Source organism: Sarcophilus harrisii, chromosome 2, assembly GCF_902635505.1.
Source record: "Sarcophilus harrisii chromosome 2, mSarHar1.11, whole genome shotgun sequence".
Lineage (NCBI taxonomy): Eukaryota > Metazoa > Chordata > Mammalia > Dasyuromorphia > Dasyuridae > Sarcophilus > Sarcophilus harrisii.
The window spans coordinates 466,843,633-466,864,924 of record NC_045427.1 but is presented as its reverse complement, the minus strand read 5'-3'; the positions used below and the strand labels follow the sequence as shown (position 1 = coordinate 466,864,924).

General features: G+C 40.8%; 1 protein-coding gene across 1 annotated transcript in view; it reads right to left on the bottom strand.

Annotated features, from left to right (window-relative positions):
- NKD1 (NKD inhibitor of WNT signaling pathway 1) overlaps positions 1-19,962 on the bottom strand; it is a gene marked incomplete at its 5' end in the record, with an annotated part of 37,162 nt that extends 17,200 nt beyond the window's left edge. The window contains one exon of the mRNA XM_031949330.1: positions 19,854-19,962. Within this exon, the coding sequence (XP_031805190.1) occupies positions 19,854-19,962 (109 nt within the window). The remainder of the gene's footprint in view (positions 1-19,853) is intronic.
- Between the last annotated feature and the right edge of the window lie 1,330 nt (positions 19,963-21,292).

The following is a 21,292-nucleotide window of genomic DNA, read 5'->3' as shown; positions in this document are numbered from 1 at the left end:
ATATTCTCTACCCCCATTTGATTATAATTTCCTCAAGGGACTATTTTTTCATGTTTCTTTGTACCCCAAGGCTTAGCAGAGTGTCTTAATAAATGTTTATAGATGTATTAACTACTAAGTTGTAGAGCCAGGCCCATAGCTTTTTATACTACACCTTGTAGTGATTTTTTGACTTTCAGGAAATTCACCTCTATCTTAGTGAAGGTGAACTTATGAAATTGCTTCTGTCATTCCCATTTTGTTAAGAAAATTGTTATCTTAGTACCCTATCCAAAAGCACTGAATTTTGAATAATCTTTTTCCCCATGTTTTTCCCAACCGTCCTCTGGAGTTTCTTGACAGACTTGATTTGGAGTCACAAGAAAATCTAGAATAGGGTGGATCCCTTAAATATATGTTATTTGTCCTTTGTATTCAGAGGACCAACGACATCCAGAAAGTGAACTTTCTTGACTTTCAAGTGAACTGGATTTAAATGATGCAGGCCTGTGCAAAGTCACCAGCTTCATTCTCTCCTCCAGGGTCATTTGAGTCCAGTGGCAAGGACAACTGGAGAGGATCCCAGAGGCAGTGGGAGAACTTGGTCTTTTTAAGATAAGCTCTTCCTCAGGTCTCGATTTATTGAGGCAGCACCCATCCAGGAAGAGAAGGGACTAGGAGGAGGGAGGGAAGGGATAGTAGCCTCCTCAGCCCAGAGGCACCAGGAAATAGCCCACTTACAAGTGCCTAAGGCCTGCAAAAAGGAAGAGCTTTACAAAATACATAGCCCCTTCATGCATCTATGTATAATTCATGTCCATGAGAGAGGGCTGGGACTGACAGAGTTCTACAGTGTTCAGGGAAAATGTGGGCGCATGTGAGCACAGACACCCACAACACACAATGCCAGTCTTGAGTGAGCTGGAAGAGACTTGTCATTGATTCGCCTTCACCCAAGGCTCTCGCTGTCCTTTCTGCTAAAGACCATCCTTTCCCTCTGTGCGTACATAGCTCCTTTTAAGACTGAGTAAGAGGAGGAGTGGGAGGGCCAGATGACCTCATACTGATGTCATTGTACATATGACCGGTCCAAATGAGGTCACAGGAGGACCTCAAAGCTTTCTCCCACAATCACCATCTCAGACTCTACACCATTCTTTCATCTTCTCCACTCCCAAATCACAGTGGTCACAGCCGGTTCTGGTTTCCAGCACATCTAAAATGCTGCTCATTGTAGCACAAAGTGCCAAATATTGTTATTCCTGCCATCTGATTTCCCTTAATCTTTGTGCTTTCCCTCTCAGACTAGTCTTAGAATATTTATTTTCATGTTGCCTCTTCCACTAGATTGTGAGCTCCTTGAAAGCAGAAACTCATCTTTCCCTTTCTTTGTAACCCCAATACTTAGCACAGTATTATTATTATTAGACTCTTAATAAGTACTTACTGTGACAAAATATTATTTATAATAATATAACCAATCATCTGGCTCATGTAGAAGCAATACATTACATTTGAAAAATACTTTCCCCCCCAAAAAAAATGCCATCTCCTTTCCTCCTCACTATCTCAAAGAGACAGGTGGGTAAGGAAACTGGATGCAGAAAAGTAGCACATAAACTGTCACACAAAAAGTTAGCAGCCACACCTGTAGTAAAACTCAAGTCTCCTGATCCCCAGGCCTAGCTCCCACTACATGCTGCTACCTCTCTTGATTTAGCTGATGCTCCCCATCCGGAGAAAGCCCAAGGTCGAGTAACTTGGATAGCTTTGAGAGTCGGCTAACACATGCAAAGACATCCAAGATCCTCAAGCAATGAGTGCAAACCAGGCAGCCTTGCTTTTACAGTATTGCTACCTCAGCCCTGCAAACAAGGCTGGAAGCGGAAAGCTTCCATGATTCTGTCCAACTTCCCCAAGGCCGGAAGCCCATGAGCGGGCTCTGCTCCTGAGCTAGCAGACAAGTGGAAAGGGACATGGTTAAAATCTATAAAATCACCCCGAGAATGGAGGGAATGAAGCCCAGAACCATTAGGAAGAGGGAGCACTTTCAGAACAAGTCAAATAAAGCAGGGAGATGGCACAGGTGTCAAGAGACAAAGAAGTTTAAGGAGGGTTTTGGAGAATTTGTGGATTATGGGAACATGAGGTTTAGAGCTGGAAGGGACATTAAAGATAAACTAATCCAGACTCTTCAGTCAAGGCTTCAAGAGGCTCATGTCTAAGTTCTTTTAGTAAGCCACATGGCATTGTGTATCATACCTGTATGACCTGCCAAAGGTCCTATAGGCACATCTCTCTTGGGTTTCTAAGGGAAGCTCAGTATGTCTGGGAAACTAGACAATGTCAGACTGCCTAGATTAACCACAAAAGCACAATTTTGTCATGATGATGATGAAGAAAATTCATATCCAGATAGAGCTTTTAGGTTAAAATTTACCTTCCTCATAACCCAGTGAGAAACAAAAAAGACACAGGCTCAGAAGGTAAAGTAATTCTCAAGGTCACAAAGAAAGGAAGATAAAGCAGGACTTTAGGCTTTGAAGAAATTTTATTATTAGCTAATCCTATCCCCTCATTTTATAGATTAGTCTAAGGAGGGAAAATAACCCGCCCAAGATCACACCAGGAGCCAAGCTTTCTGACTGGTCAGCGTGCTCTCTTCCATACTATTCTGCCCTCTTGGAACTGAACTGCTATTTCTTTTATCTTGGTTTCTTGTCTCCCTGCCTAGAACTCTTTTCATTATATACCTGAAGGGTCCATAAAGCCCCACAGGACTGCCCACAATGACTGGCACATCCCTGCTTTTTCTTGACAAAACAGAAAGAATAATGCTGTCAATAAGCATTTCTAAATGCCTGGTGTGCCAAGCATCCCTAAATGATGTTTTGCACCATTTGGTACCATCTAATAAATGCTACGCTAAGAACTGAGGATACAAAGAAAAGCCAGTGTAGTTCCTGTCTTCAAGTTACTCACATTTTAATGGGGAGTGACAGTATGCAAACAACTATGTACATATATCTTGCATGTGTATGTATGTGTATGCATGTGCACATGTGTGTGTGTGTGTGTGTGTGTGTGTGTAGGAGAGGGAAGGAAAGAGGGAAAAAGAGGGGGGAGAGAGAGACAGAGAACGCGAGAGACAGACAGAGAGAGAGACAGAGAGACACAGAAAGAGACAAGAGACAGAGAGACAGGGGGCGGGGGAGAGAGAAGGGAGAGGAGACAGAGACACAGAGAGAAAGACAGTGACAGAGAGTCAGAGAAAGAGAGAATTGAATTTTGTCAGAAGAAATTGTGTCTGTGCAATGGAAAGAATAATGTAAACTGCTTTCATGGATTCTCATGCCAAACAAGGACTACTTTCTGCAGAAGGTATAGAGGTATTAGAGGCACTATATCCTGCTGAGACTGTGAATCATATCATGATGATGGTAGAAAACACATAGACCAACCCCTTAATAAACTGGATCCCACAGGGATACTGATAACTTGGTTGCGACAACCAGTCTAATGATTGGACAAAGTATGGAAACAGATCCTGAGAGCTGGTGTTAACTGTTTCATGGATCTGAGCCTAAATCACAATAAGTGATGACACAATGAATGTGAAATAATTTTAGAAGTTGTGGGGAGGACAATACCTGTCTTTAGCGAACTGGGTCTGGAATCAAGAAGACCTGAATTCAAACTCACTCTCAGATACTTGTGGTGTGGCCTAAGGCAAATCATTTAACTTCTGTCTGCCTCAGTTTCCTAATCTGTAAAATAAGGATAATAACAGCACCTACTTCTCAGGATGTTATGTTAAAATGAAATTATATTAATAAAATTATAGGAGACATAATAAATCCTCTCTTTCCTTCCTTTTTGATGGAAAAAAACTCACAACTTAAAATTGTCACCTTTTGTTTTAATCATCAAAAAATATTTAGGAAGAATTCTGAACATGGTGGGGTAGAGGTGGTGATATACAAAGACACTAACATAGATGCTCTTTCTGCCCTTTAAGAGTTTATAATCAATGACAGACACTAACATACAAATAAGTAATAGGGCCATAAATTAGGGGAAGAAAATGTACCAGTGTAAATTATACAATAGTTATATTTCTAAAAAGTTAACTGCAAATAAAATATTTAGGGAAAGAATTTCCAATCCTTCATGTAAATTAATTTACCCTCAAGAGAAATATAAAGAGATAATTATCCTATGTGCCCCTGCATAGCTTCAGTTTTTCATAGGCAATAGTTTCAAAGTCCACAAAAAAGGAATGTCCTTCATGGAAGTTTGTTCTTTGTATCTGTTTCTGTCTATTGCTATGTATGTTATTTCAATTCCTTTTTTCACTGTATATATATGAAGAAAGGGTTGATGTGTATTGTGTTTTCCTTTCAAATATCTACCTGCATAACTTTCTATACCTTTCTCTGTCTTTGTGTCTTATTCGCTCTCTCCTTTTCTCTTAACATTTGGCATTGTCTCCATTTTACTTAACTTGGAAAAATACAAAGTTATAGTATATGGTTTTGTCTAATAAAATACATTCTTTATTGAAAATTTTAAAAGCAGGTAAAAGGAAATTTTATGCCTTTTTTTTTCCTGAGGCAATTGAGGTTAAGTGACTTGTCCAGAATCACACAGCTAGTATCTATTAAATGTCTAAGGCCATATTTAAACTCAGGTCCTCCTGAATCTAGGAATAGTACTTTATCCACTGCCATCTAGCTGTCCCTATACTTTTCTTTAAAACAAAACTAAATCAAGTTTAATTAGGTGACCTCAATTTTTTTTCCTATAAATCAGTAATTTTTCACAGAAAAAAAGAGATTTCCTCCTGTAATTTATAAAAATCCTTCAGTAAATCAACATTTGTCACCTTATAATTAATATGAATCTAGAGTTTGAGATTAGATTAATTTAAAGCTGAGTTTAACTAAAGTCATGAAAAGGGTAAAGAACAAAAAGGTGTTAGAGATGGTATTTCCTATATGCAAGTTCATACAGGTTGGAGACAGGATCTGGTACCCTGGTTCTTAGTTGATTTGGGCAGTTCACAGATATACATGTGAGAATATTTGTAGCAAAAACATAATATTGTTGAATTTAATAATGTAGTGGGAGGGTAGGGGAAAAACAGGAAGGCAGATGTGACGTGAAGCATCCTTCTCTTCTCTTCACCTTTGAGGAAGAGGCAATGGGAGGAGGGTCTTAATTCCTTAAGTGTTCAAAAGCAACCAATCCCAAAAAACAGGCCAAAGCAAGGTCCCAGCAGGAGATCCTAATCCCATCTGCAAATCCCAACTCTTCTTAAAAACTTAATAGAAATTTATTGATTGGATGATGCAAATTACAAGTCTAACAATGATTGGAGAAAGAAACGGTCACACTCTACCCACTAAATTTGTCCCAGTAGGGTTTCATCATACTGAAGATTCAAGGTGTTTAACATTTTGTCAATAGGTAGGAAGACAGAATAAACAAAGTCTAGTTCTTTACTTCGGAAAGACTACATTCTAATAAAAGGGTATGGTTTACAAATAGCTACAATAATATATAGATGCTGAGAGCATAGGGAGAAGTATCACATTAAACTGGATAGAGAGATGACTGAGGAAGACATGGGTTCAAATTCTGATTGACCCCAAATGATGAGATAACCATGGGCAGATCATTTGATCTCTCATAGTTCCCATGTAACTCTACAAGAAATTAAGTTGCAGAGCAGGTCAAAATACATTGGTAGAGGAAATATCTTCCTTGGGGATTTCCTTTATCAAAATAAATTAGTAGAGAGAATTTCTTTTCTTGGGAATTTCCAATTCCAATGAAATCATTGGTTCAGACACCAAAAAAGTACCTAAAAGTCCTAGGTGTATTTTAAGGAAGGGAGGAAAGGAAGTAAAGAACAAACTGTTGCCTACTCACTAGAGGGAGGGAGAGGGGAAACCAGGATAGGAACAAGGATGGCTTCATGGAGAAAATGGCATAAAATGTTAACAATTTCACTCATTTCCATGTTATCTGAACCCTTCAACCCTGTGAGGTGGCTCATTTTTCAGAGGACCTGTTTGTTGTCAGTTTTCCTGAGCTGTAAAATTATACCTTTCCTAGCCCTCATCCAGTTATCTTAATCTACTTCTCCATTTAATATGCACTCAGGACCAAGTTTTTTCAGCAAAGGTGGACACCTAGGAAAGGATGCGTGTCACTGGGCTAAGTTTTTAAAGTCCCAAGTTATAGGAGGGCTAAATAATTCTGTTATGACCTGGGATTAATCAGCACACTTTGCCTGAATAAAGCTGCTTACCCTACTTCATGGTGACTCCATCTTCTAGAAGTTGAAGCCCAGACTGCTCCCTCCTCCTCAAAAGCTAACTTTTCTAAACTTGTCGAATTCTGACAAACCTGACCATCCACCAGCTACCTTCAAGTACTCAATAATTCTCCAGTGCGCTCATTCTGGAAACAGAGTAGGGAGATCTCATAATAAACCACGAATTTGCCTTCTGAATGCAGGAAAGGGGGTAGGGGAGGGAAGGACTCTACATTTTTTAATATCCTTAAGTGAATATTACACAGAGACACTGGCTCCATCTTGACAAGCCACAAGTTTAAATACAAACAATTTTTTTTTTTAGCTTCAAAGTCCCCTCCCTCAACAATCCCCATCCTTTAAAAAATTAGATGAGGGCTCAATCTTCAAAGCACTCCGCTTAGCTTAACTCAGAAGAGGTCCTGGCTAGAGATGCAAGCCTCTCATGCTTATCTAAACCAAACCCAAAGTTCAAAAGAAAGTTATCAGCAAACTACCTTCAGGTTCAATATCTCCTTTCAACTTGTCTTTGATAAAAACCCAAAGAAAGAAAGCCCTATCACTGCTCTTTCCTTACTCCTACACTCTTCTCCTCCTTTTATGCGAAAGTCAGAGAGAGAGAGAGAGAGAGAGAGAGAGAGAGAGAGAGAGAGAGAGAGAGAGAAAGAGAAAGTCAGAGAGAGAGAGAGGAAGGAGAAAGAGACAGAGACAGAAAGAGTCAGAAAAAAAGAGAGAGAAAGAGAAGAGAGCAAGTCAGAGAAAAAGAGAGAGAGGAGAAAGAGAAAGTCAGAAGAGAGAGAGAGAGAATAAGGAGAAGGAAAGAAGCGAAGAGATAAGATAATCCTGGTTTTCTTCCTTTTTATTTGAAGATATGAAAAGTCCTTTCTGTCTCTGTTTCCATGCCTTAATTGATAACTAACCTGACTTGAACTGAATCCACTGAAGCAGGCAGTGCCTCCCCTAGGAACCTCTACAGTCCCTACTGGGATGAGCATCCTTAAATTGTTACTAGCCAACAGGACCTTCTTCACAATCTGGCCACCTCCTATCTCACCAATCTTCTTACAATTTACTCCCCTCCACACACTGATTTACCTATACTAACCTACTTAATTATCCTTATACACAGTAGTTGTGCCCAATCTTCCTCCTCACCCCCAGCTCTCTGAATCCCTGGCTTCCCATGGTCAAGATACAGGTCAAGTGCTGTCTTCTAAGAGAGCTGCCTGGCTACCCTCCCTAAGGTTACCTCTACTCTACATTTAATTTGCATGTACCTAATTATTTACAGTTATCAATGGATGATAAACTCTTTGAGGGCAGGAACTCTGTCTGTCTTTCCAATCTTAACACTCATTTCAGTACCTTGGAACATAGTAAATAAGTGCTTAATAAATGCCTTTTGATTGATGAAGGAACTGGTCAGTCTTTCCCACTGACTATAGGAGCAAAAATGGAGACCAAGCTGCTCTTGACAGTGTCCAGAAGAGACTTCACTCTCTCACTTTTTCCCTTAGCAAGTTATATTGCTTAATTGTGCCTGACAGAAATGGCACAGAAAACAACCTAAAACCTTCCCAGACATTTATTTTGGTCCCTTTCAGGAACTGTTTATTAATTAAAATAACATTTTGATCAGGTTCAAAAGGTACAGAGGTTTCAAAACTATATATAGGAAGGATGTATTCCCGCTGACTCCAGTCTCCCACCTACCCACAACAAATTCCAAATGAAAACAAAACAAGAAATCCTATACTCACACTACCCTTCTGCCTCCTCCCCCAAAAAACTCCCCACCATTCCTGAAACAGAATTAATCTTGCTCCATCAGTCATAAGACAGCAATGCTGAGTGACAAGTCATCCATTAGACTGTTGGAAATTGCTAATTGGAGCTCACTGTGGTGCCAACAAGGTCAAATTATTTCCAAGGAACAATAACATTCAGATCCACAGTTTGGTGCCAGGGGAAGATCCAATTATCTGCCTGTTCCTTTCGTCCCTTGCCACATGTTCCCCTTCCCATGTCCCAGTCCCAGGAGGTCACATCTTGATGCAGCTATTTGGGAATTACTATAAACAGTGAATGCCATGGCAGAGTTTATTTATTTAATTCTTTAAAAACACTTACACACAGAAAGAAGGGCAGAATAATCAAGTCAGTTTGTTTGTTCAACCAAATTAAGGGTATGAAAGGTGTTACAGGAGAGAGAGATGATTACTGCAATCTATAAAGTTCTCCACCCCCATCCATGCTCCCCTTTGTCATTTTTCACACTCAAGCCATGAAGAAAGGAGTACCATGCACACTGACCAGATTACGGGCTCTATTTCCCATTAGCTCCCAATCTGGCTCCATTCCACCCCCAGCAACTGCCAGATTAAACGCATTACTTGACCATCTTCACCCAGATCACTTTGATGTTCGGTTCTCATGCTTCAAAATACCTTTTGGATGAAGATCAGACGGCATTAAACAGAATTACTAATTAATTAAGCAAAGTTAAATTTTAAACACTGTTTGTTGTGTTAGCCAAAAGTCTGAACAGAACAGACTTTTTTTTTTCTTTCAGCAAGATCAAAGACAGTCTCTTCCCTCTCCCCTCCCCCAGTTCTTTCTTTAAAGGAAGAAGGAAGGAAGGAAAGAAAAAGGGAAAGAAAGAAAAGAAGAAGAAAAAGTGTAAGCTTCAGTTATGGAGAGTTAAAAGCAAATACCTGTAGTGGTGGGCTGTTACTTTAATCATCAGACACCACAGAAGACACATTATAGGGAAGCAATATGCTATTTGAGACATTATCACTTAATTCTGAAGAGAGCACAATTTGAGTGTAAATTGTCACCTTCACATGGACCATTCAGCCTGTCTAATAGCATTATCTGCCCTAGGAGTTTGAGACTAGGATGGCACAAAGCCCACCCAAGCCTCAAGCTGTTGACAGCTGGCGCCACCCAAACAGCACCAGAAGAAAAAGAGGTGAGTTGAAATAAAACAGACTCCTAGCCCCCCACCTCCTCCCCCTGCTCCAGATGGCTACCAACCTCAACAGGGAACAGTGCTACTCAAACAGCCTCCGTGGCCTTTCCTTCCACCACACTCCTGCAAGTCCCTCCAGTAAAGTAAATCTCAAGGGGGAAATTACCCCCATGGACACCCCCACAAACATTCTTTGGGGTTCAGGTCTAGTCTGAGCCCTGTCTCACTCATGAAACCTTCTCCAGTGATCCTGAGGGCCATGGATCTCTCCACTCCTTGATCTCCAAAAGCACTTAAAAATCTATGCCACATATTCTGATTTTATTATGTATTCTTCCTTATAGTTCTTGCATGTTGCATCTCCCCAGCTGGACCGTATACTTCAGAAGAAAAGGGCTTCTCTTGACTATCTCCCATAGCATTGTGCTGGGCAGAATCCAATCGATTTATGATTCTCTGAGGCTGAAGAAGAATCTGGTCCATTTTTAAATCAACATGAAACATTTGTGGTGTAAAGTCCAAAAACTGGCTAATGTCAACATTAGCAAGCTAATCTCAATATTGTCTGACTAGGACTGGCCAATTAGTATCATCCTAGAGAGAGCAGTCTACATTTTGGAAATAGTTATTAGCAATTTAGCACCACTTACAAACAACAAGAGCTATATCTCAACTGCATCAATCAATAAACATTTATTAAGCACCTACTATGTGCTGGGCATTGTACTAAACACTGAGTAGGCAAAAAGAGGTGAAATATAATTCTTGCCAGTAAAGACATTGGAGGGAACATCATGCAAACAAATATATACCAAATACCCTACACATAAGATATATAAGAAATATATAAGCACTGGAATCAACAGGAATCAGGCAAGTATTCCTATACAAGGAGGGATTTTAGTTTAGAAGCCAGGGAGGTTAGTACACGGGCAACACCTCTTCTCAGCCCAGTTAATTAGCTAGCAAGCTCTTTGTAAGATGTAATATGAGTTAGGTTTTTTGGTCCAATGTCTGGATGCTAGCCATCACATGTACAGGGCACGTGGCTTATTATCAGCTAAAAATTTTGTAGTCCTAGGCTGACATGGCCCTTCCATTCAGAACACTTCTGGATAGCTACCTTCCATTATCGGCTGGCATAGCAAATAAAGACTAATTTTAACATCTGCCTGAGCCAAACATAATTAGGAAGGTAAGTCTGTTGCCAACAATGACTAAAAGCTTGCAACACATGCCAACCAGAACAGAATGGACTCTGGGATCATACGCTACTTTGGACTATTTCACCCCTGTTTTAACCTACTTTTCTAGATAATAAAGAGTTCACTAATATAATCCAATTCTACTATTATTAAAATAAGGAACCAGACCAAGAGAAGATATGAAATGGTCTGGAACCCAAAGAATAGGATATTGCACCCCCAAGCCAGAGGTTCTACATGTAAGCAGTCAACATTAGCCCCTCATAGCAAGGATGGCAAAGATCATGGGAGGCAGGAGGTACAACCAATGTAACTGAGTTACACACAGGATATTCATAAATGGGCAGGGCAAAGAATGACATCACCCCACACTCCCTCAACATAGTCTTGTGTAAAAGTAGTTCCCAATGGGCCAACATACCAAGGGGTCGGGTTTCTGTTTAATAGGGCAGGACCCCTTTGTTTCAAAACTATGGTATCCAATAAATTATATGATTTGGATGGTGGAATCAACTTTCTGTTGATTAATGGGTTATGTTCCTTCCTTCCAAAACTCCTTAAAAACAGAAAAGACACTCCTTTGATTGACCATCAGGGATGACAGCTTGGCAGAGAGGAAATGAGACACTGCCTCATTAATGGAGGGCAAAGCTAAGAAGGAGGCTTGGATCCTAGGGGAAAAAAAGACATGACTGAATCATGCTACTTAATTTGACTCTTAGCAAATAGGACTTCAAGATAGAGGATTTCTTGACTCTCTTCTCTTGACATGCTCTTTTACCCCTTAGGATTGTACAACAGAAAAGGTTCTCAGTCTTTCTCCTTTTCTCACTCTCCCTCTTCTCTTCCAATCCCTCCTTCTTCTAATATCTTCAGATATTAGACAAAAAAATATATACTTTTTTGTTCAGGTGACCTTGCCAGTGCTAATACCATCATCCAGATAAAACCCCACATAGAACTAGAATCTTAACTGAAAATTAAGGCACTCAGCAGGTGTGGCAATACATACCTGTAATCCTTGGTGCTGGGAAGACTAAGGTTGGTGAATGGCTTGAGCGTATTTCTGAGCTGCAATAGAATTAAGTAAATTGCCCTTGGGACTAATTCTAGCACTAATATGATGAGCCTCTACATATCTGGAGGGCTATCAAGCTGCTTAAGTATGGGTCAACTGGCCAAGGTTAGAAATGGAACAGGTCAAAACTTCCCTGCTTTGCAGACCTCAAATGACCTCTAGGCAGGACAAGAAAAAGGAGGAAAAGAAAATGAAAAAAGGAAGGGGACAAGGATGAGGGAATAGGAGAGAGGAAGAAAGAGGGAGAGAGGAACGGAGAGAGAGAGAGAGAGAGAGAGAGAGAGAGAGAGAGAGAGAGAGAGAGAGAAAGAGAAAGAAACAGACAAAGAGAATACTGGAGGCACTCCCTCCTATACAAAAGTCAAGTTTTCTTGCCTTTTCTAAAACCAAAATAATCCAGACTTCTTCCTCTGTTTGGGAGCAAGGTGTCCACCTCTCCAAGAACAGTTCAAATCCAGTGGTTCCCTCTCTACTTCCATTTCTTCCCTACCTAAGTGCAATTTTCTGTCAGCAGCTTTTACACATAGACCAGGTGTGGGGGAGCAAAGCAAAAGACCTGGGGGAGGGGGAAATAATATTTTTCAGACAAATGAATTTCAATTTTTTTCCTCTCCTTGAAAATACAGGGTTGATGGCGATTTTCTGCTTTGAGGCTTGGGTAAGATTGAGATGAAACATCTGTTTTGGAAAGGGGAGTTGAGATGGGAGGGGGGGGGGGGAAGAAAAGGAAGCAAAAAGAAAAAAAATGGAAAAAGGACCAAAAAAAAGCTTTTTTTTAGCTAAAAATATCATGTCTCTTTTTCCCCCCAAACTTAAAACATGTGATGAAATTCAACTTTTAAAATATAACCCCCGAGCTACTTGAAACTATAAAAGTCTCCTTAGTATCTGAGACAAGTCAGAATTTCCACTGTTCAAGCTGCGCTTTTATGAACAGCAGACTTTAGAGAAAGGGCACTTGTTCTCTCTCCATTGCGGTAAAACTTTGGGTTTCTGCAGCTACTGTAGTCACAGTGGAGTCAGAGCCGACAAAAGCTCTCTGAATGGAGGACAGCAAGCTGACCAGAACAATGCCGACATGGCTGGGCCTGCCCATGGCCTGCCGCACTCATGGGCTCCTAACATGGCTGGCACTCTCCTCCTTCCCATGGCTCCACAGACAAAACTCACCTTCCTGCCATCTGTGGAACCTTACAATATTGACCAAAGGTGCCTCAGGGATTTAGCCAATGAATAATACAGAAGGAGTACCTACCAAGTGCTGGATTGATTTACTGAGTGCTGGACTGGAAATCAAGGGTTTCAAAACCTCGTCCCCGTTCTAAACTGCGACATTGGGCAAATCACTCTCTATTTGGGGAATCAGTTTCCTCTTCGGTTAATTATGGGAGAGGGACTAGATATTTTTAAGGTCTCCTTCTAGCACGGCCCATGATCTTATGAGAAAATTCAGAGATGCCAAGAATTTGTTTGCTCTATTTCTAGGAGCATCTTGAAAATACAAGTACCTACTGAGGGAAAATGACCATCAGCCATGGAAGTGAGAAGGAGAGGAAGAGGAAGAAAGGAAGAGGACTAACTTCATTTTCATGTAGATTCTACTTTGATATGTGAAACCAGAACTTTAAAAAAATTACATTTTGAAGAGAAAGGGTGATGTTGAAATCATTATAGAAGGATTTATTTTTGTTGTTTTTGTTGAATACCCCATTGTTTCTTTAAATAGGAAAGTTACTTATTTGTTTGATAGGTCAATTGGCTGACAAAGGGAAGAGAAAGAGGAGTAAAAGGAAAAGGAAGAAGAGAAAAGAAACCTAAAACTTAAGTGTTTAGAGTCGTGGGCCAATGAAGATCAATCTGAATGCAAGATTATGACCAAGTAACATAGGACTGAATTCGCACAGGCCTTCTCAGTATGGTCACACTTTTACTTAGATCCCCAGAGATCTCTACAGACTAAAAGGCAGGAGAGACAGGAAGTCCATTACCTGAGTAGAAGACAAAGATAGAAAAAAAAAAAAAAAAATCTTGTAAGAAATCGCCCAAATAATCCTGCTGGGCATTTTGTGACCTCTCAGAGAGGAATATATTGAAAACAATATGAAAATAATGATATAAGAAAGAAAACGTGCATATGCGAAATGGTGTCCCTTTTATAGGAAGCTATCCCCCAACCTTTCTTTAATTCCAATTTCTTCCCTCCATTAATGATTTCCTATTTATCTCAGATATAGCTTGCTTTGTTGTCCACTAGATCATAAGCTCCATGTCTTTTGCCTCTTTTTATATCCCCAGTGCTTAGCACAGTGCCAAACACACAATGTGATTAATCAGTACTGATGGATTGAGAACACACACCAGAGAAAGGCTTGAATTACCTAGAAATAGCCCCTAGCAGTATAAAAGTAGTGTCCCTGCATCTCAGGGAAAGAGCCTTGGGACCTGCGTTTGAATCCAGCCTCTGGTACTGCTTGAATATCTCAAGGCAGCTATTTCACTTTTCTGTGCCTCAGTATCTCGCTCTGTAAAATGAGTGTTGCCTCCAATGCTAAAAACCTGAAACATTAAGATAGGGCTAAGGCCAGCAGGTGATTTTGTTGGTACAGGGAATACCAAGGACACCATGAAACAGGCTGGCACCTTCTAGCAACTTTGAGCTTAAGAGAGATGCTAAGGACATTGAAAGGTGAGAAGCAGTGTGAGCTGCAGGACTGGAATCCAGGTCCTCCTGGCCCCAAAGCTAGTTCTCCAGCCACCAGCCACAGACCTTAAGCTGGAAGGAATCTCTGAAACCATCTAGTCGATTCCCCCTCATTTTACAGATGGGGAAACCGAGGCTTGGCAAATTCAAGTGACTAGCTCCAGATCACTCAGTCAGGCAGTAGCCAGTTCTTCTCACTCTTAAACTCTGTGTTCCTTCCTCTGTAACATATTGCCTCCCTGACACACAGTAATCTACTTGGCATAAGATATTGATACTAGCCAAGGTTTCTGATCTGAAAGTTTTGAAATCTGACCCAAAGCAATGGGCAACGCTCTAACTTCAGGACCTGCAGTTGCTGTGCTTATTTTGTCCCCTTCTCAGCTACTTTCCAATGGCTCCATTTCATTAATTCATAGTTTGGTGAAAGGAGAGCCCACTGAGTAGAGAGACACTAGTGAAGAGGACTGGGGATTCTCTCTTCTTGAAGCCTTTCCAACTACTCACATCACAACAGCCCGACAAAGCTAACTCCTCCAATGCCTGTTTTAAGCAGGAGGCCAGGACCTCCTACAAACCTGGAGGTGATGCCTAGGGGAGAGAGAAAGACAGAGAGAGAACCCAGATGGTCCTTTCAGAGCAGGAGGGGTGGAATTAGTCTTTTGATCAAAGAGGAATTTGCTTTTAAACTTGACTTCAGTGGACTGATGTGACTGGCAAACTTGAAAAAGGGAGTGTCAGAGACACAGAACTGTGTTAGAGACTCCCATACAGAAATGACTCTGCAACTTTTATCTCTAAAGTCTCAGATACAAGATAGATGGAGAGAGAACCAGAAACAGACCCCAAGTCAGGAAGAGAAGGGCACACAGACCCTTAATGGGGAGACAAGGAGGCAGCCAGAAACAGAGAGAAAGCGATGGATGGAGTAGTGCAGGTAGTAAGGAAAGCAAGGGCTTGCCTCCTGCCTCTCAAGCTAGATTCTTCATCTAAAAAGGAGGGAATCAAGTCTAATGACCTTAAAGTTCCCTTCTAATTCTAATCAATGGCCCTAAGATTTGCAAATAATGGAGATTTTTACAAATAGGTCATGTACCTCTGTTCTACTGTTTATAATCAGGAACCATACCCAAGTTTCCAATCCCCTTCATTTGGTGTCGGATAGGGAGGGTTGGGAAGACCTAAGAGAACGGCTGGCCAGAAGCAGACCACACTGAACACTGGGTCTCCTGCCTATATTGGTAGGGAGGGTAACTGAAACAACCAACTGATAGGGTTGCTGTGATGAAAGAGACTTCTAAACAACATAAATTGCCGTACAAATACAAGTTATTGCTTCATCGACTGCCATGGTTGAGGATATATGCTAATAAAAATCTCCACCTGCCCGACACAGGTTGCTAGCTCCTGAATAGAGAATAAAGAGCTGAAGGGAAGCCAAAAGCTCTGAGCAAGGGTTCCATACCTCTCCTTCCCCCCTTTGCTTTCTGTGAACCCTGGGAAACCCCCTGAGGAAGGCAGACAGTCCTGGAAGAGGTAGGGTATTTGTGGGGCCTCAGGCAGGTGACAGGGATGAGGAAGGATCAGGTAAGGTCCTCCTCTTCTCATCTCCTGTGGCCAGGCCAGACCAGGCCAGGATGCTGAGTAAATAAGAGTGGCCACTCTCCAAACCTAACCTCCAGTGAAGTAGGAACACTAAGTCAACAATCCGGCTCTCACGGCTCTAATGCTTTTGATGTTTACTTTGTTCTTTCTATAGTTCAAAAGGAAGCACTAATGCTCTAGCCCTTTTACCAAATACAATCTTAATCTTAGGATTTTGAGCTTTTGCAGTGGGCTAGTTAAGTCTGTTAAGAGGAGGGGATTTGATCCAGCTTTCCATAACAACACAGGAGTTAAATCCTGCTTCTTTATGGATGGCTAGAAGCCTTCTTTTTATCTTTACGCCTCAGATGGCCTTTTTTCCCCTTTAAACACCCCTCAAGCTCTCCAAAGGGCACTGAACTTGGCCAAGAGAAAAACCCCAAATGAAGAGTCAATTATTTCTTCCCCCACCCCTTCTTGGCCAGTTCTGCTGTGGGGCTAAAGGCTTGCTTGGTCCTTTTGAAGAGGCAAGAAGCAAACGGCAGCAACGGGTTGATCTCCAAGAAGCTTCAGAAATGGTCATTTCCCATTGCTGTTTGCCAGCCACTCCTAACCTAAATCAGGGTCCTTTCAGACATTAAAGTTTCTTATTCTTGAAAGGGCTAACTACATTGTAGAGAATAGCATTCTCATCACTAACAGCATATGCAGTTTTCTGTACTGGGAACCAAGCAGTCATGAAGATGGATGTTATGTCCCCTAAAATGAATGGAATTTAACTTCCCATAGAATATAACCTGGAGTGTGGTCTTCTGCCAAACCATTTTGCTATAGGTCAAATGCATTTGAGATTAAATGATCTATTTCTGTTCTTCAACATAAATGAAGTCATTATATTTGTGACCCAAGGACACCTTCTTTAGACTGAGAGCTCCTGGAGGCACTGTCATTACTTCTCTTTTTGTATCTCTAGCACTTAGGACAGTACCTGACACATATTAAGTACTTAGTGCTTGTTGATTGATTGATATTAGGTACCTAGTAAGTGCCTGTTGACTGACTGATCTTCCTTTTTATCACAGAAAGTATCAGCCCAATCTTAGATCATGGATGTACTCTCAAGAGCACCAGCAGACTTAAGTTCAGAGAAGTTCCTCATCAGTTGGGTGATGAATGTTGCTCCCTGGGTCTCTTCTGTAATATCATCATCTATCTAGGGAATTGTAGAGGGACTACAATCTATTTTAGGATAAGGCATACCAGCAATAACAAAATCAAAGATCTCTGAAGCACAGATTCAGAAACAATACCTGGTATTGAGCACAGACACTGGCTCTGACACTTACTAGCTCTGTGATCTTGTGAGCTTCCCCACTGTGAACCTTGTATTTTTCATCTGCAAAATATTCACAAGCTGTTCCACTACTTAACTCATAGGATTATTAAAAGGAAGTCATTTAAAGCATTATGTAAGAACTATTATTATTATTATTGTTAATTATTATCATCATTGGGATTTATGAAGTTTCCTCTGTGAACTTGGATTCTTCACCTGGTTTCCCTTTGGTTTACTGGCTTCAAGAATTCAAAGATGAAAAATGAAGTGAAAAAGATAGATTTTGCTGATCATACCTAAAATATTCCAAACAAAGTAATTCCACTTGGTGTGGTCCCTACCCACTCTCCAAAGGCAGGATCTCCTAATGGAAAAGCCTACTTTATATCAGAAATGCTACAACTAATTGACATTGACAGGAGAGGGCTTGACAACCTGAACAGAGTGATTCACGGTATTGGCATTTCTCAACCCAGGCAGTCAGAGGCAGCTCATCAGGCTTTCTCTGAGTACACGCTACATTGCCCCCATTCAGAAAGGAAATGGCAATGGACCAAAGGGGGGGGGGGGTCCCAGGAAATAGCCCGGCCATCAGAGCCCCTACTCATCCAGGCGCAGCTTCCAATTCTTTGTATAAATAAATACAGGCAGTGGAAAAGAGGCAAAACCAATTCTCATCCCGGACAGGCAATTTTCTGTTCTCAAGCTACCCAACTAGTTCATGATTTGTTCTCCCTAAGTATCTAGACCATGCCGGGGGCACTGAAGAACAAGTACATGGGGGAAACAGTCCAATCAGAACATAAGAGTCTTATCCTAAATCTTTATTTATCCTAAATCCTAGGCCCATTGTCAATTCATTACTCTGCCTCAGTTTCCTTATTCCACAAATAGATTTGGGGACTCCCCGGGTGTCAGAATGAAATGACCACTGGGCAGAGAGAATATTTAGGGCCTCCAAAAAGTATAAATTATCATCCAGTTCACCTCCCTCTGTCATCTATCGATATCCCTGCTCTGCCCTTCCCCTCTCCCCTTCTAACAGCTACTTTTTTCCAGTTAAAATAGAATATTACTGCCTATCCAGAAGATTCTAATTTCTAGATTCCAGACACCATTTAGTCCCAGAACATAATTTCTGTTCATACCCCAGAATATGGGACCCGACTCCCTTAATCCTATAAAACTGAGTCTTGAGGTCCAGGCTGTAAAGTTCAGAGCTGCTACAGCTGACACATGACCCTTTAGATCTTTCGAGATAAAAGATAATAGGGTATAATAGAAGGACTTAAAGGACCTGGGACAATTTTTGTAACTTCCCTAGTTCTAAAGCTTTTTCATCTATAAAATAGAGAAGGAGGGTAGCAGAGGAAGAGGGTAGATTGATTAGATGACTGCTTAAGATCCCTTCCTGTTCTAAATCCTATGAATCCTCCAGGGATCAAAGCCAGCTTTAGTTTCCAAAAGAGTTATCAGATTTAGAGCACATACGAGTTAGAACTTCTAGATGGACTTCATTCTCTTTCCCCTTTTTCTCTAAAATCACCCTTCTCTCCTTGGTCTTAGAAGGAGAGTTAAACACCAAGGATCAAAAAGGGTTCCTTAAGATTCAGGATCTTTGAGATCCCTGTTTCCCAATCAATGGGTTGTAGTGGGGATTGATTGCATGCTAGGTTGAGAACCCTGAATTTGGAATCAGGAAGTCCTACATTTGAATTGTGATTCAGACATTTTGAGTGAGAGCATGGGCAAATCATCATTTATGCTCTCTGAGTTTTGGTTTCCTCATCTGGAAAGTGAATGAGTTGGATTCAAGGATTTCTAATTCCCTCTGTAACTGTGAATCTACAATCCTATGGAAAAAGGAGAGACCACGGGTGTATGTGGTAGCAAGTGGGCTGGCATGGAAGGATAATGCAGGACCAATGGGTGCAAATCTCTAGTAAAAAGTTGAAAGTTAAAACAGTGAAGTTACTTGATAAAAGTCACAGAGCTAGTAACAAAATGGAACTAAAACTTTATTAATAATAATAGCAGATTTATCTATAATATATATTATGTATGTATAATATATATTATATATCTATGTTAAATAAGATAACGAATATAAAGTGCTTTACAACACTTAAAGCACTTTACATTCATTACCTTTTTTAATTCTCACAACCCTGGAAGGTAGGTACTATTATTATTCCCATTTTACAGATGAAGAAACAAGGCAGACAGAGGTTACTGACTTACTCGAAGTCCCACAACCAGTAGATGTCAGGGAAATGGAAAAAATTAGGTGCATGTCCAATGTTCTGTGTCAGGAGCCAGTAGAATCCAGGTCTACTGAATCTTGATTTCCCCAAGCCCTTCCTTAGACAGAACCTTGCACCATCCCTTTCTCCCTCCTCCCCCTAACCACTCCCACCCCCTCCATCCCCACACCATCTCAGTGTGAACGAACAAGTTCCCAGGTGTGTCATGGACTGAACAGCCAGTCAGCAAATATGGTTCTAAATCACTACTTAAGACTTTCTGGGAATCCTGCAGGGCTGCGGGCAGACCAGAGCCTCCCCTTCCCAGTCTTTGATTAAGGAAGCATTATTGTCCCCTCCCAGCCTCTGATTAAGGAAGCTTTATTGTCCCCTCCCCGCCTCAGATTAAGGAAGCATTCTAGTTCAAGTACCTTCTAGACGAAAATGTTCCTCACTGATTGTTTCTCGGTAAACTTCACCAGCCGGATCCTGTGGAGAGACAAAGCAAAAACACGTCCACCTTAACCACCAGCCTCGCAGTGATTACAGAATATTGAAATGTTAATGAGACACACATTGAGCTGCCAGAGTTAATTATGAAAAGAGCTTTGGAAGGTTAAAGGTGTCCCAGAAAGTACTTAATCACTTTTGTTCCAAGATCCCCAGTCTGGTTAGTCACTTGTAGAATGGGACTGGGAAGGGGAGACTAGAAGGGAGGGAAGAACAGGGACCCCAACTTTTTCTGCCTTTAATTCCATGGAGACAGGAAAGTTAATATGCAAATTCCTTTTTTTTGGGAGGGGGGTATAACATTCATCTCTACCAAGAGGCCTATTCATCAAGAAAGCCACAGCAAAGCAGGCTTATTCCTAGAAAAAGGGCAGTCTTCCCATTATCACCTCACCCTTAATTCTGGAATTGCTATGACAATACTAAAAAAAAGTCCTTCCAGTGATACTTCCTCAGCCTTATTTCCTACTACTCCCCTTCATCTCACTCTACTCCAGCCAAATAGGACTGTTCTCTGCTGTCTCCTCTTCCTTTTCATCTACTGACACCCCCCAAAATTCTTTAAAGTGAAGATAAAGGACCGTGGTCAAATACAGTGATTTTGGGCATATTACTTAACCTCGAGGTTAGGGTAATTCTATAAACTACAGAGAAGATGCCCACCCATGAAACGTTCCACTGGCACCTTCTTCTAAGATCACCCCCCTCTTGGATTTCGCCTAGCACTGACTGTATCTCTCTGATGTACTTCCACAAATTATAACATATTTGTGGTTCTCAAATCCCTATTTCCTGTCATTGGAGTAAAGTATCTTGGCTTCAGACTTGGAAGGTACCACAAAATAGAGGGGCCAAGCATGCAGTTCACAACACTCTCCAAGGCTTCCCAAACCAGATTAAAATGGAATTGGGAAATATTTAACAAAATAAATAAAAATACAATAAAACAGTTGGCATATTTTCAAACAGAATCAACATATAGCCTGCAGAGTTTAATGTGAATTCCATCTGTTTGATGTTGATTCCATTCTCATTTTATAAATGAGGAAACTAGTGACTTGTCCAACTAGTGATTTATTCATATACTAAAATGGATAGTAAGCATCAGATGTGGAATTTTAACTCAGTCCTCTCATTCAAGAAAAAGTATTGATTCCACTGAATAAATACACTGGACCTTCCTCACAGATTATAGCCAGCCATTTTATTTATTTATTTTTCATTCTATCAGGTTATTTCAAACAATAGAAATCTGAATGCTAATGATTCACCCAAAAGCATTTGGGGATATGAATACCCCATGTTGGCAAATAACCTACAAACATACCATCCTAATATCAGTTCCCACCTCTCCCAATTT